This window comes from Sardina pilchardus, chromosome 2, assembly GCF_963854185.1.
Source record: "Sardina pilchardus chromosome 2, fSarPil1.1, whole genome shotgun sequence".
NCBI classification, from domain to species: Eukaryota; Metazoa; Chordata; class Actinopteri; order Clupeiformes; family Clupeidae; genus Sardina; species Sardina pilchardus.
Genome location: NC_084995.1, coordinates 32,320,820 through 32,333,973, shown reverse-complemented (window position 1 = coordinate 32,333,973; position 13,154 = coordinate 32,320,820). Strand labels below are relative to the sequence as shown.

The following is a 13,154-nucleotide window of genomic DNA, read 5'->3' as shown; positions in this document are numbered from 1 at the left end:
GAGCCATACCACTGCCATCTACCGGATGATAAGCACAATGAACCTTTTCAAACCAATCCCAGCCCAAGCGCCTCCTAATGGAATAACATCAAACTGCATGTCGTGTCTGCTTACAAGGCAGGTGTATGCATGCCTACTGGCATTATATTACACGTTTTTCTCTCTTGTTTAAAATCCTTTGATGTTTTTTCTCGCTTAAAATGGGTTGATCCCTTTGGATCTTCTTCTTCGACGTATTTCATGTCTGACATGTCATTGTTACGAATGCTGATGACCAAAGCATTGCTTAAAGTATGGTTAGTGAAAACTTAACTGGATAACATCCTTCTCTTTATTAAAAAGACATGACCAAATAACAGCGTTATTCGTAAACATCACATAAAATGTAGACTATTAGGGGCATAATATTTTGTTTTGGCCTGGAGCAGTCTCTCATAAAGGCCTTTTATTTTGGTAAAAGAGAGTAGTTGATCATGACCACAGGAAATGTCCGCATGACGCTTGACGCTTGACGTAACTGTCTACGGACAAAACCAGACAGATATCAGACATTTCGGATTTTGGCCAGGTATTGCTGACTGTCGATGGTCTGGAGAAGGCAATTGTGTATGTGACAAGGAAAGGTACAGTTAGCAATTTTACCAAATGCATTCTACCATGTAACATCTCAAGGCGTAAATTACTTTTGACTGCTCGGATAGCCGCTAGCTCGCTAACCTAGCGCATGTTGCAACCTATCTAAGGCAGCAGATCTTGGCACGGGTTTAGGACCTTCGGACACGCTAAACACATTCTTTCGTCACTGTTGACTGCGCTGGCAGCATGACATAGGTTAGCATTGGTTTCAACTGTTGCTTTACAAACTACAATACATTTTCGTTTCTGTTAAATGACTGTCATAGATAAGTCTATGAAGGATGTGGCTATAGGCCACATTGTAACGAAGATGTTATGGAATGGTAGTGGAATGATGGTGGAATGGTAGTGGAATGATGGTGGAATAGTAACGCGTTAATTGAAACAATGTCCATGCAGAACAATGGCAGCATTGAAGGGTTTGTCTTGTCAGATCAGTGTGAAGTAGACGTGATCTTGAGCCATACTGGCTACAAGCATCTCATTATTGTCATTATTAGTGTTGCACCGGCGGCTCTGATATTATTTTATTGAATTGATTAATGCTGACCTCACACCTCCATGTGAATGATAGAGTCTATATTTGCCCTGTCAGTGACCGCACGACAGGTGTCTTGATATGGCATAGTATTTATTGCCGATGTCAGTCCAGTGCCGAGTCAGATCATGTGATGAGCCAAGTGCTGTCTGTCATGTGAACGTATGTAAGTTAATACAGTAATCCGATGTGTGCGACACAACCCCAGGGCTGAGCACCGCTGAGCACTAACAGCACACGTTTGTTACTTGAAGGAATAGCCAACAGAAAGTTGGATTTTAAAACGGTTATATTCAACACAGAGAAGTGTCTTATTTGCATTGAATCTGTTCCTGCCCTTTTGAACAGCCTGAAATTCTGCGGACGAAGATGGGCACAGGATAATACCATTTATCAACGGGATTATGGATAGATTGCCACAATGACAGATGACTCTCTCAGCTCCCCATTGTCCATCAAAGTGGCGGCCCTTCGTGTGGTAGACTTGCCCCTCTCCTTCTGCAACTCTCTGGCTGAGGTAATGTTTTGGATATTATCTTTGCTCAAAGGCTTAAACTACACCAATGATTGAGATGATTGAGAAGACTAGCCAAACAGAATATGATAAGATATTTGCTCCAAGCAACACCGTTATATTATGTTTAACTGACCATTGTAGACTCTGTTTTCCGTGTAATATTATTACTATTATTACTATTATTATTATTATTATAGTTAAGGAGACTTTTAAAATATAGATGCCATGTGTCCATGCAACACTCTTTCTTTTCAATCTAGTCTTCTTGGCCCATTGTGCATTGTTGTCATCCTTTGGCACTGGTTATGACATTCCTTCCCTGTGTAGCAGTGCAGAAGTGCACGCATGCCCTGCAGGCAATGCCTGCCTGTCCGGGCTAAGCGCATTATCGACGAGGCTCTGCACTGAGCATGGGTGAACTGGTCCATGGTCAGCTGGCAGGCTCCACTGTTTGTGTTGGTCTTGCCACCACAGGCTTATGCAACAGTAGTAACCGTGCACAACCCCAGATGATTGACTGCTAATGAGAGCTGTGTGTTGCGTCACAGTCAAAGCCCATTGGTGGAATGGATGTGAAGGGCAGGTTAACTAGAGTCAGTTAGACAGTGCAGACAGAGATCACGGTCATTGTGGTGGCTCTCTCCACATGTCCTGAAGGCTAACGGCAGACTATTAGTGTGTGAGTGTGCGTGTATGTGTGCGAAATATCGGGACCAGCCAGGATGGCACCAGGTGCAGCGGGCGTTTGTCTGATGCATACCCTTCCTAAAGATGCCTTATTTATTGTTGGACTGGTAGGACTGCTGTCATTTATGTTTTGCTGCGTTCAGTGTGTTGTAGTCTCTGTTGACAATGTATGATGTTGGTTTCCATGCAGTTACTTTGTCTGGCTTCAATTACAGAACTTAGACTAAAGATACAAGCATTCCTGTAATATCAGTTGCCATTAAAGGGATTTTTGGTAAAACTAACGAGTTAGCTATTTATTTTTCAAGCAGCAGCATGATAAAACCTAAATGGCTTGAGTAAAAGTTGTTCTTAGATTTCTGCAACAAGACCCTCTGGGAGCCTTTGCAGAAATGTGTGCTTACATATTCTTAACATTACATAGACCTAGATCTTAATCATGTACATATAGGAAGTAGCTATCAACAAAACATTTTTTTTCTTTTTTTTGCTTTGTGTTGTCTTTTTAAAAAGAAGCTTTTGGGGTGTGTGCTCTTCTATAATGTTATCAGTCTGTGTATCATTAATGTTGGTCTCCTTGTTAAAGCTTTTTATGTCCCTCTAGTCCTTTCTTCACTCGGTGATGTGTCTGATCTCCCTACAGGTTAATGTCAGCCCTGGCACAAAAAAGCTGTTTGCCGCCACAGCCTTTGGTGCTGTCTCCCTCATCTTCCTCGCCCGCCACTTCAAAAGGAGGAAGGGGAAGAAAAAGGCCCAGTCACCATGGGAACAGGGAGAATTTGACTTCCTCCTTGCAACTCCCCCAGAGAAAGGTGATTTCTTATCATCTACTCCACCACAACTAGCCCATGCTTTAGCTGGCATCTATGATCACACTTTTATGATGTTTCATCTTGTCTTGGCTTTTTGTTCCATTTTACTCCATTTTTGTTTCTGCAGTAAAAGCATGTTTAAACTGCTTTCAAAGTGGCATTTCGGTCATTTTTTGTATTTTTGCACTTTTTCAGACACATGCATAGCTGATAACCGCCAGAATCTCACCCTGCCACTTAACACTAAAAGCTGCTACTCCTGTAACCTGATTCCTGGTGGGACCCTGTACAGCAAGCTCTCTGTCTCCTTGCAGAGCTTATCCTCGGTAAAGTACTCATCTCCTTTCGTCCATTAAAAGCTTTATGGATTAAATATTTATTCACTTTTAGATGGGCAAGTGTATACCTCCCATTTTATGATGTAGTTTGTGTTTTTGGTTATGATACAGTTCAGTTAAAGGGTTTTCGTTGTTTCTTCTGGATTTAGCATAGGCAAGTACTATAGTACTGTAGCTCCTAACAGCATTTGTTTGTGTTTGTGCTGGTAGGTTAAAAGCATGAACTCCTCCAGCAGCTGCACCTGTGCTAACAGCTCCAGCTGCTGGGACAGAAGTGCTGAGGACCAAGACATCTGCAGTATGGTCAACATCCCAGTCACCACCCCTGAAAATCTCTACCTGATGGGTGAGTTAGCACTAACATTTAATCTCATGCAGTTCTGCATATATTGACCTGGGACTTGTAAGATGCTAACCATGGGGGTCAGTTGTAACTATCAGAAGTCCTAATGCATGATTTTGCTATGAAGAGGTTCTTATTTATTAGAGTTAGTTATGCAGTCCAGTGATTTGCCCCTGTTTGTTTCTGTTGTGGGGCCACAGGCATGGAGTTGTTTGAGGAGGCTTTGAGGCGCTGGGAGCAGGCCCTCACCTTCCGCAGCCGGGAGGCAGAGGACGAAGCCAGCTGCGCCTCGGTGAAGCTGGGTGCTGGTGACGCTATCGCCGAGGAGAGCATGGAGGTAGGCACTGACCAATCCCCTGGCCCTCTGCTGCACCGAGAAATCCATTGATCTGTGATGGCCGCGCCTAACTGTGACTATGTCGAGTCATTTTGCAGCAAGTCAATGCTATTGACCTTTCATCAGTGCCCTTTGCACTAAGTGCACCACATGCAGTGGAAGGTGTCATTCACTAGAAAGTTGGACCCATGCTACTGTTTGCCATGTGCCTGTGCATGCTGCCAAAATGAAGGGAGGAGTGCGGACTCGTCCAAACCAGAGGATTACAGCAGGCCACTTTTACTCTAAACAGCTGCTTACAAGTGATTTCCTCAGTCCTAAGCCAAAGCCTGATTTAAATAGTGTCCGTGAGTGCAAGTCGGTGGCTTTGCGTGCAGGGTGTCGTGCGACCTTAATGAATGATTACGGTAAACGTGCACCCAGTCGTGCAGGACATGGCCGCTGTGCCAGAATATACCTCTTGATTTTGACCCATAGGCTTAAACCATTTACAGTCAAATGATCAGTGCAGACCAAACGGAAACATGCTGCATGGAAATGTAAGGCTTTGCTTATAGGCATTGTGCACTCCCATAGGAGTAGAAGTTGAAGTTGTTTTTCTCCTACTTCCGAGATCCACGCTGCTTAAGCTGCTATGCTCATCTACGATTAACGTAATGCACTTTAAAATGTATAAATAGTCAGGGCATTTGATTTCACAGAGTGCATCTCAGTGTATGGAGCCTAGGTTATGGTTGTGTCCATTTTTGACCTCATTAGAAACTTAAGAAACTCTTCCAGCCATAATACAATAAATGTTCTTCAGATGCATAACCGCTACTGTATGGGGCATCATACCTTGCATATGGAGTCTAGGACATGTGGGCAGCGGATGCAAATCTCCAACTTTTATCACCATGGCTCTTAATATGTGGATTTGTGGTCCCTTCTGTTGCAGGACATCATCAGTGCAGAGTTTATCCACAAGCTGGAGTTTCTGCTGCAGAGGGCCTACCGACTCCAGGAGCAATTTGAGGGGGCACTGGGGGTGTCTGACCCCTCATCACACACTAACAATGGTGAGGGGCTCTCTTTTGTCATCAGTATCAACACACACAACTTCTAAAATCTAGTCCAGAGTTATCCGTAAAGAGGACAAATACCTGTTAAATGCTGTTATTGTATTTTGCACATTAGTATTAATTGAGCTTTGCAATCTCTGGATCTTCAGTGTGATAGTTCAGCATAGTTTGCATCAGTATCTTCGCCAAACTGGGTGCCCAACCTGTCCATTCCCATCATTGCTTGGCGAACAATACATTTTGTTGCAGATATGTTTTTTACAGCTTGGCTGCATGAGGTGAGCTGGGTTGTCTTACTTTAGTCCTACATTTTCCTAAATGGTCAGGTTATCCTTGATACAGTACACTCAATGAGGTGAAAAGTGCCTTTAGGCATCTTGGATAAGTTGAGTAGAAATGGCAGAGCAAATTGTGTGGTGTACATCGAGGCTAATTTTGGTGCGAACCAAACCATAGTGCAATTAAGTTGTCTTCCCAGCCCTAGCAACTGTCACCTAGGTGGTATTCTCTCGCCCTCTGCTGCAGCAGCTGTTGCCGAAGCAACCACACTTAATGCGCTGTGGAATATTGGGGCTTGTGTGTCGCAGTGGATTAGTAGGGATCTCCCTCCTCGGTCCAGCAGTCCACCAGCGGCCCCCTCTTGCTCTGCCTGTCCCCATGATCATGACAACTGCCTTGAGCTGTGTTCTTACTGGACTCTAAAAGTGGCAAATACTGTCAGCCCGGGTCACCAGTGGCTTTTACCCTCCGTGGCTTATCCTCTCTTGTTCTGCCCGACTGGACTTGACTGTGGGTAGTGAACAGGGACCATGATAGCAGGGTCATATGAGACAGCCAAGTCGAGGTTCGTTGAACCCAAAGACAAGAGTTAGGCTACACATTTGGGAAAATACTCCTGATTTCTTCAGGCTTTGGCAGAGAGATTTGGAAAATAATTGTATCAATCCTGTTTAAATAGCACCGGTGAATTGAAATGTTTTGGCAAAGTTCTTACATTTTGCATTGCACATTTGGTGTCTGTGTGATGACTAATGTTTATGTGATTGTCATCATTTATCTGATGATGACTACTACTCTGGATGATTACTAACATTTCCTATTCCTTGACACAGTCATCATAGTATACACATCTACAGTCCTCCACCTCTGCCATCTGCTCTGCCCTGCCAACCTTTTCTGAGAGCTGGTTCTCACTTTCAGCTCTCTCTCTCTCTCTCACACACACACACACACACACACACGATCTGCCTGACCTGATCTGAAACCTCAGAAGCTGCGTGACATTCAGCACATGTGCTTACATGTGTTTGTGTGTTTGCACGTTTCTAACTCTAAGCCACTTCCTGTCTCTTTGCCAGACAAGCACACAGACATGTCGAGCCGAGAGGACCTGGATACCCTGGACTCTTGTCTGAAGGATACCCTGAGCATAGCCTCCACCGACTCCTTTGTATCGGCTGCTGAGGTGAGACCAGCACCAGTAGTTCACACAGGTCTTAACACAATTGTTCAACACAACAGCAACACTCCTGATATTATTCGAGTAAAGACACTAGACACTAGCATAATGTAGATGCAGAACTGTCATGCATTGAATATTTGAGTGAAGGGAACACCCCTGCAAGTGTCTGAAATGTCCTGGTTAAATCACAAGGCCAGTCTCATGTTTATCCTCCTGGCTGTGGGCTAATAACTCAGCAGATAAGCTGAAGAGATTTAGGAAGCAGACGACCGTCTGGCTGCCGCTCGTTAGCATAGGTCATCCACCTGTAATCAGCGCTGCCCAGCGCAGATAACCTCAGACATCTTTAATCCGTGCCCAGGGAGAGCCACCGCAATCCCTCTCTGTCTCTGTCTCTGTCATTGTCTGTCTCTCTACCACTGTCTCCCATGTGTCATTCCAACCAATCGTGTTAGCCAGGTACATCCGCCGAACAGAGGGGGAAGCGAATGTTCCGTTATTGTAAGTTGAGCTATAGATTTGGGATCGCATTAGCTGTGTGTGCCACATGTATTATTGAATTAGTTCACATCAGTCACATCAGTTTTGTGTGGGTGATAATAAGCTTGCCAGCGGCAGGGCTCCAGTTGTGTTGCAGTGTGGTTGTTCTCCCACTGCACTGGCGGGGTGCTCTGGAGTAGCAGGCACAATTGGGTCACTGCCAGAGAGGAGAACTGCAGAGGGGGGCTATTAATAGCCTTGGCACATGCCTACATGTTTACAGTGCGTATGTGTCGGTTTTGAGATTTGAGACCCGCTGCAGTTCGCTCCAGAGTGGAGGATTACAGAGCGAGCTCCTGTTTGGGAATTCAGTTCACGTGCAGTCACAGCGCGTTCGAAACGTTGTCAGGCCCTTTCAGTCCCCAGTTTGTTTCATCATCCAGAGGTTTTGTTTTTGATGGTCTTTAGTGCCATTCAGGTGCTTCTGCAAACTCCTATTGGGTTGTTATGTGCCTGATTTGGGCGTGAGTGTTGAAGTGATTGTTTTCTGTCAGGAATTCTGAATCTCATTCATAAGAGTATGTGGTTCTACAGCCACAAATTCCTAGATGCTTTAAATACACAATATACAGGATATTTCACTTTAGTGTTTTAAATAAAGAAAGAAAACACTCCAAAAACACCTGTTTTGCTTGGACATTGGAGAGTATCATGTGCAGAGTGACGAGGAAAAGATGAGCCTAAAACTACTGAAAACTTGAAAGGCTTTGAGCCATTTTTTAAATGCGCAACACGTTGCCTTTAAAGGAGAATGAAAGGTTCAGTCTTCCAGCTGAGCAACAAAACTACACCTCTCTGTTCATGAAGCGTAATTAATTAGACGTGTTATTAGAAGGCTGGTGTAATATTTTCAGGTGTGCGCAGTGTGGTGTGAGCACTTCCATTGACTACAGTGAAAGCTAATTGTTGCAGCATAAGCTCCTGGAACGGAACACTTCTGTTGCGTGCCTGGTGTTGCTTGGCTGTTACACAGGCATTTGTTTGACAAATGAGGCTTACTGTGGTGCACGGTCTATTGTGAAGGTGACCTGTAACTGATACAGCTCCACAGGGACTGACATATAGCACAGGCCAAGATGCTTTGTTGTCATGCCACTGTTATTGTTCCACTGTTATCTGAGAATAGCTTGTTTGTTTCCGTTTATAGATCATGCTTATAGTTCAACGGTATTGCGACATACAGTGTCTGTATTAGACAGGTAGTGCATGAGCACACTTGCTGAAGAGTTACTTCGTACACGTATGACCAGTGTTCATAAACCCACAAGGAGTCAAACAATGCAGTTTGATAACTCTGAACTTGGACACCTGAGGAGAAGCAGTGTACAGTCCTTATTGTTTCTAAACCTGCCCTCAGAACCTCAGGTTCCATCTCATGTCTCACGCCATCTTTGGGTTTTTCTCTATAGCTGTCCGAACACAGAGAGCTGAGGAGTGCCTATGCTCTAGGCTCGTTCTGCCACTACCCATTCTATGACGATGCACTGCAGATGGCCGAGGATGGGAATATCTCCTGCAGAGTTCTAAGGTATGTTAGATGGTCAGGTTTTCTGCTACAACACAGGGAAGGCGTATGCTGTGGAAATGGGAGATGTGTTCAAGATGGCTCTAAGATCTCTCTTCAAGTGATAGTTTCGTCAAGTGACTGGCATACTGGATACTGTAGATACTCTACATGCCCAAAAGTATGTGGACAGCTCTCCTAAGTTCATTTGTTTCAGCCACACCTATTATAAACAGATAACTCTATATATAAGTCCCAACTTCCCTAGTCATGCCTTAGAAGCAGAATGGTCAGGGAGTGGAGCTCCTTGACTTTAGGGGAGTAGTAATCTTTTCAGACGGGTAATTGTCACGTCTGAGGAGAGGCATTTGGAGGCTCATTCTGCCCTCCTCACTGATGTGTGTTATTTTCCACTCATTGTATGTTATTGTCCTCTAGGACCGAGCTGCTGGAATGCCTCGGTGACACAGACTTCCTGGCAAAGCTGCACTGTGTGCGTCAGGCTTGTCAGGTATGCACCTCGTGCTGTCATGTTGCTCTTAAAATTGATTTACTGCACTGTCAAGTAAGAACACAACAGTACCTTGCATTAATGTTTTCCATCACCCCATCCCACCCTCCCCCACCCCAGCTCATCTTGTGCGAACGGGCCACCAGAAACTTCCTAGCTGATACTGGAAAGAAGATCTTGTCCTCCATCATCGTCAAAGCCCGAAAGGTGAGTGTTTGTGGGTGTATGCATGTACTGTATGTGTGTTTGGTTCCTCACCACTGTTGCCAAACCCTTTCCCTGCTAACTGATGCTCGTGTGTGTGGCAGAGCCCCAAGAGATTTGAGGAGGTGTTTGAGGAGATGATCTCCTTCCTGGAGCTGACTGACCACTGGAGCAACACGGAGGTGGAGCTGGCCACCCGCGGGGTGAGGGCTGCTTCTCCTCTTTTACAAACACACACGCGTACCAGCTGCTGCAGACAGATGAATAAAATCTGGTTATCAGACACTCAAGAGTTTAATGTTATTGAATGAGATGTTGTATTCTGAAAACGATCATAATCTTGTAACCTGGGGTAAGAAGGCACTTTTAGCCCAGCATGAATAATGGAAATTTGAAGAAAAACAATTATCGTAGGTGATTTGTGGAACAAGAACAAGTATTGCACTTGATTCAGTTTTACAAAAATAAATAGCTTCCAAAGAAAAGCTGAAAAGCTCAAATGATGACTCTCATCAATTAAGGCTGGGAGAGCTTCAGAGAATCTGGCTTGTGTGTTACTTTGGCTGAAAGCTACCATCGGCAAGTCTTCAAAATTCTAAAGTCGGAAAATTCAAACTGCATCTACAAGTAATTTGCACAATTTGTAGATAACATTCCTTGTTTTTATGTCAATCAGGTGAAGCATTTGAACTTCTATGACATCGTCCTTGATTTCATCCTTATGGACTCTTTTGAGGACCTGGAGAATCCTCCCATCTCCATACAGAATGTCGTTAACAATCGGTGGCTCAACAGCTCCTTCAAAGAGACGGTAAGCTCATCCCATTAGCACAGAGAACTCCCTCAGGAATCTTCCAACTTCATGTTATGGCGCCAGACAGACTCCAATTTTAAGTCCCCTAAGAGATTTTTTTATGATGTTCCCATAGGCTGTCGCATCAAGTTGTTGGTCAGTCCTGAAGCAGAAGAGGCAGCATATAAAGGTGTGTTCTATTTGTTATATATAGTGAATAGCTTCTCACCTCTCTGATGTTATGATGCAGGTATTACTAAGGTTTGACATAAAGCAATACTGTTAAATACCTACGTTTTTTTATTTATTAATTTGAGTGCTCAACTGAATATTTGATCTGGGGGTTGAGGCTCTGTGAAGCTTCTTAATTGAGTTTCCTCCTCCCCTGATAGGTCCAGGATGGCTTCATTTCACACTTCTATGCTGTCTGTGAGCAAATCAGCCCTGTCCTGGCCTGGGGGTTCCTGGGGCCCAAAACCTCCCTGCATGACTTCTGCTCTTTTTTCAAGGTACGTCACTGTTTACAGATAACATACAACTAAAGTATTACCCAATGCCATACACAAAAGAATCACCGTGTCAAGGTTAATTGCAGCTGACCGGTTTTGCAGATCTGCTGTTTTATCTTTCCGTAACAATTTAGCAACTAAATTTAGTCTTCTTTGTTCTGAGCTACACTTGACATGTGAAGATGAACATGAAACACTGGATATTGTTATCATAATTTTCAGTGTTGACTCCCACTCTGATATTTATCACTATCAAAGAAGCTTGATAATAAAGTAATCTAACATGTTAAAAACAAGTGTAGCCAGTTAGTTCATCAAACCTCCCTTTGGGACAATCCAGTATACCTTAGCTTTTCTTGTTTGTCTCTTGTAATTTACTTGCTGTTTATCTTGTCAAATCTATGAACATGGTAATAATTGAACCTACTTAGACTTAGGCTCAGGCTTACAGCTGACTGACACTCCCCTCGTGTGGTTGACAGGACCAGGTGCTGTACTTCCTGAAGGACATCTTTGACCTGGAGAAGGTGCGCTACACCAGCGTGGAGACGCTGGCCGAGGACATGCTCCACCTGCTGCACAGGCGGTCCGAGCTGCTCTTGGCCTACCTGGGTGCTGACACCTTCCGCCACCTGAACAGCTGTGTCACCTCACAGCTCCACCTAGTGCCCAATGCCATGCTGGAGGCCAGAGTACAATAACAGGTCATAACTGTCCACATCATTGAGAATACTGTACACTAACTGGAGGAGGGGAAAGGAAGAGGATTAATGCTTCCTTGGTGCAGTGTTGTGCTGGCTTTTTGAGTGTGACTGCTGCTTGTTTTGTGTACTGAGCAAAAATATAAACGCAACACACATCAGTTTTCAACCCCATTTTTCATTAATTGAAGACTTGGTCCATGCGCACAGGCTTATTCCTCCCAATTTGTTTGCACAAAGTTGTTTAAATCCATGTTTGTGGGCACCTACAGGTGAGATATCAAAATATACTAATTAAAATGTGATTATAGCTCAGATGTGCATTGGACTGTTCACAAAAGTCTAAAATGTGCTGTTTTATCCCATGACAAGTTTGGGAGTTTGACTGTTCACAAAAGTCTAAAATGTAAACGTTTGGGAGTTTGCACCTGGTGTGCTGGTAGTAGGAATATCCACCAGAGCTCATGAACTGAATGTGGATTTTCACAAATTTCTGAACAGAAGTTAACTTAATCTTTTATGTGCATGAAAGCCTGCTTGGAAATGTTAAGTAAACTCATGAAAATGTGTTGCGTTCATATTTTTGTTAAGTATAAGACCACGATTATCTTACTGAGCACCATGCGGTCTGTGGACCTGTGCGTCTGGACACAATTACCGCTCCCATGTCGTTATAGTGCCATGTCAATGCAGTTTGTCTTTTTAAATCAATCACACTGGTATTGTTACTGTGCCTCTGCAGAGGCGGACATGTCAAGCAGTTGGTCATAGTGTACCAGAGTACTGTAAAGTACTTGTGACCTCATGGCTGAACAGTTCAAAGGCATTTGTTCAAGTTATTTTAATTAATTATTTAACACCATGTCAGGTTTTTTTTACCATTTGTAATGGCAGTGGGGGAAAAAAGTATTTAAAAGGGCATAGCAATGATGACTTGGTAGCCCAACAGTAATGGTGTGGTTAAGTTTTGCAGGAGTAATATAATACTGTGTATTGTAAAGGGATTTCTGAACGGTGGTTTGGACGGTCTGGCTCATTTTGAGTGTGTTCATTCATTCAGCAAAAGACTATATATGTGAGATGCCTTGATAGACAGACAGTGCCACTGAACTTTAGTCTAGCAGGCCTGCTGCCCGTCTAACTGCTTAACCCAGCGTACACACAGGGCATCATTGCTTATAGTGACCCGTTTATTGTCCATTCCTTGTGTGTGCTACTTGCTGTATTCAGTGTTGGGCTGTTGTGAATGTTGAATTACTATCAGCCTTACTGGCAGCACCTGTAGTGTTGCCCTGCCTGTTTGTATCGTGGGAAATAAGGCCTGAACTGTTACTAATGGTCTTCCTACACACTTCCTAAAGGACAGGTTTTCATTCAACATTACATAAGCCCAGTTATGCACCATTTTTGCTTGTATTAGATGTGTCCATTAACTCACTCAAATCCTGACCGTTACATTTGACTCAGATTAAGGCATTTATTTTTATAGTTGCATCATTTCACCAAGACATGAATTGAATGGCAACATATGACTTGTGTACATGTATGCATAAATTATGTTTTATTAAAAAGGGCCATTTAAAGGAGCTTCTACGTGTGTATACCAACTCATTCCCCCTTAAGATCACCTCAAATGAGGAAAATCCCCATTACGTTGTGTG

General features: G+C 43.7%; 1 protein-coding gene across 2 annotated transcripts; it reads left to right on the top strand.

Moving 5' to 3' along the window:
- Positions 1-484: 484 nt before the first annotated feature.
- Positions 485-13,080, top strand: miga1 (mitoguardin 1). Of its 2 annotated transcripts, XM_062527386.1 has the most exons (16): positions 485-623; positions 1,523-1,691; positions 3,022-3,190; positions 3,386-3,516; positions 3,739-3,874; positions 4,072-4,208; positions 5,146-5,266; positions 6,628-6,734; positions 8,681-8,799; positions 9,214-9,286; positions 9,407-9,493; positions 9,595-9,693; positions 10,167-10,301; positions 10,420-10,473; positions 10,676-10,792; positions 11,275-13,080. In XM_062527386.1, exons 2-16 carry the CDS (start codon positions 1,596-1,598, stop codon positions 11,491-11,493), a joined length of 1,800 nt encoding a protein of 599 aa, XP_062383370.1. In that variant the 5' UTR covers positions 485-623; positions 1,523-1,595; the 3' UTR covers positions 11,494-13,080. The 2 variants fall into 2 exon arrangements, with proteins under 2 accessions (XP_062383370.1, XP_062383378.1); XM_062527394.1 differs by lacking the exons at positions 485-623; positions 1,523-1,691 and adding an exon at positions 2,249-2,485.
- Positions 13,081-13,154: the final 74 nt, after the last annotated feature.

Coding starts and splice junctions, on each gene's coding strand:
- miga1 (XM_062527386.1), top strand. CDS start 1,596: ATGACAGATGACTCTCTCAGCTCCCCATTGTCCATCAAAGTGGCGGCC. Junction 9,694..10,166: donor TGGAGCTGGCCACCCGCGGG/GTGAGGGCTGCT, acceptor TATGTCAATCAG/GTGAAGCATTTGAACTTCTA. Junction 10,474..10,675: donor AGAAGAGGCAGCATATAAAG/GTGTGTTCTATT, acceptor CTCCCCTGATAG/GTCCAGGATGGCTTCATTTC.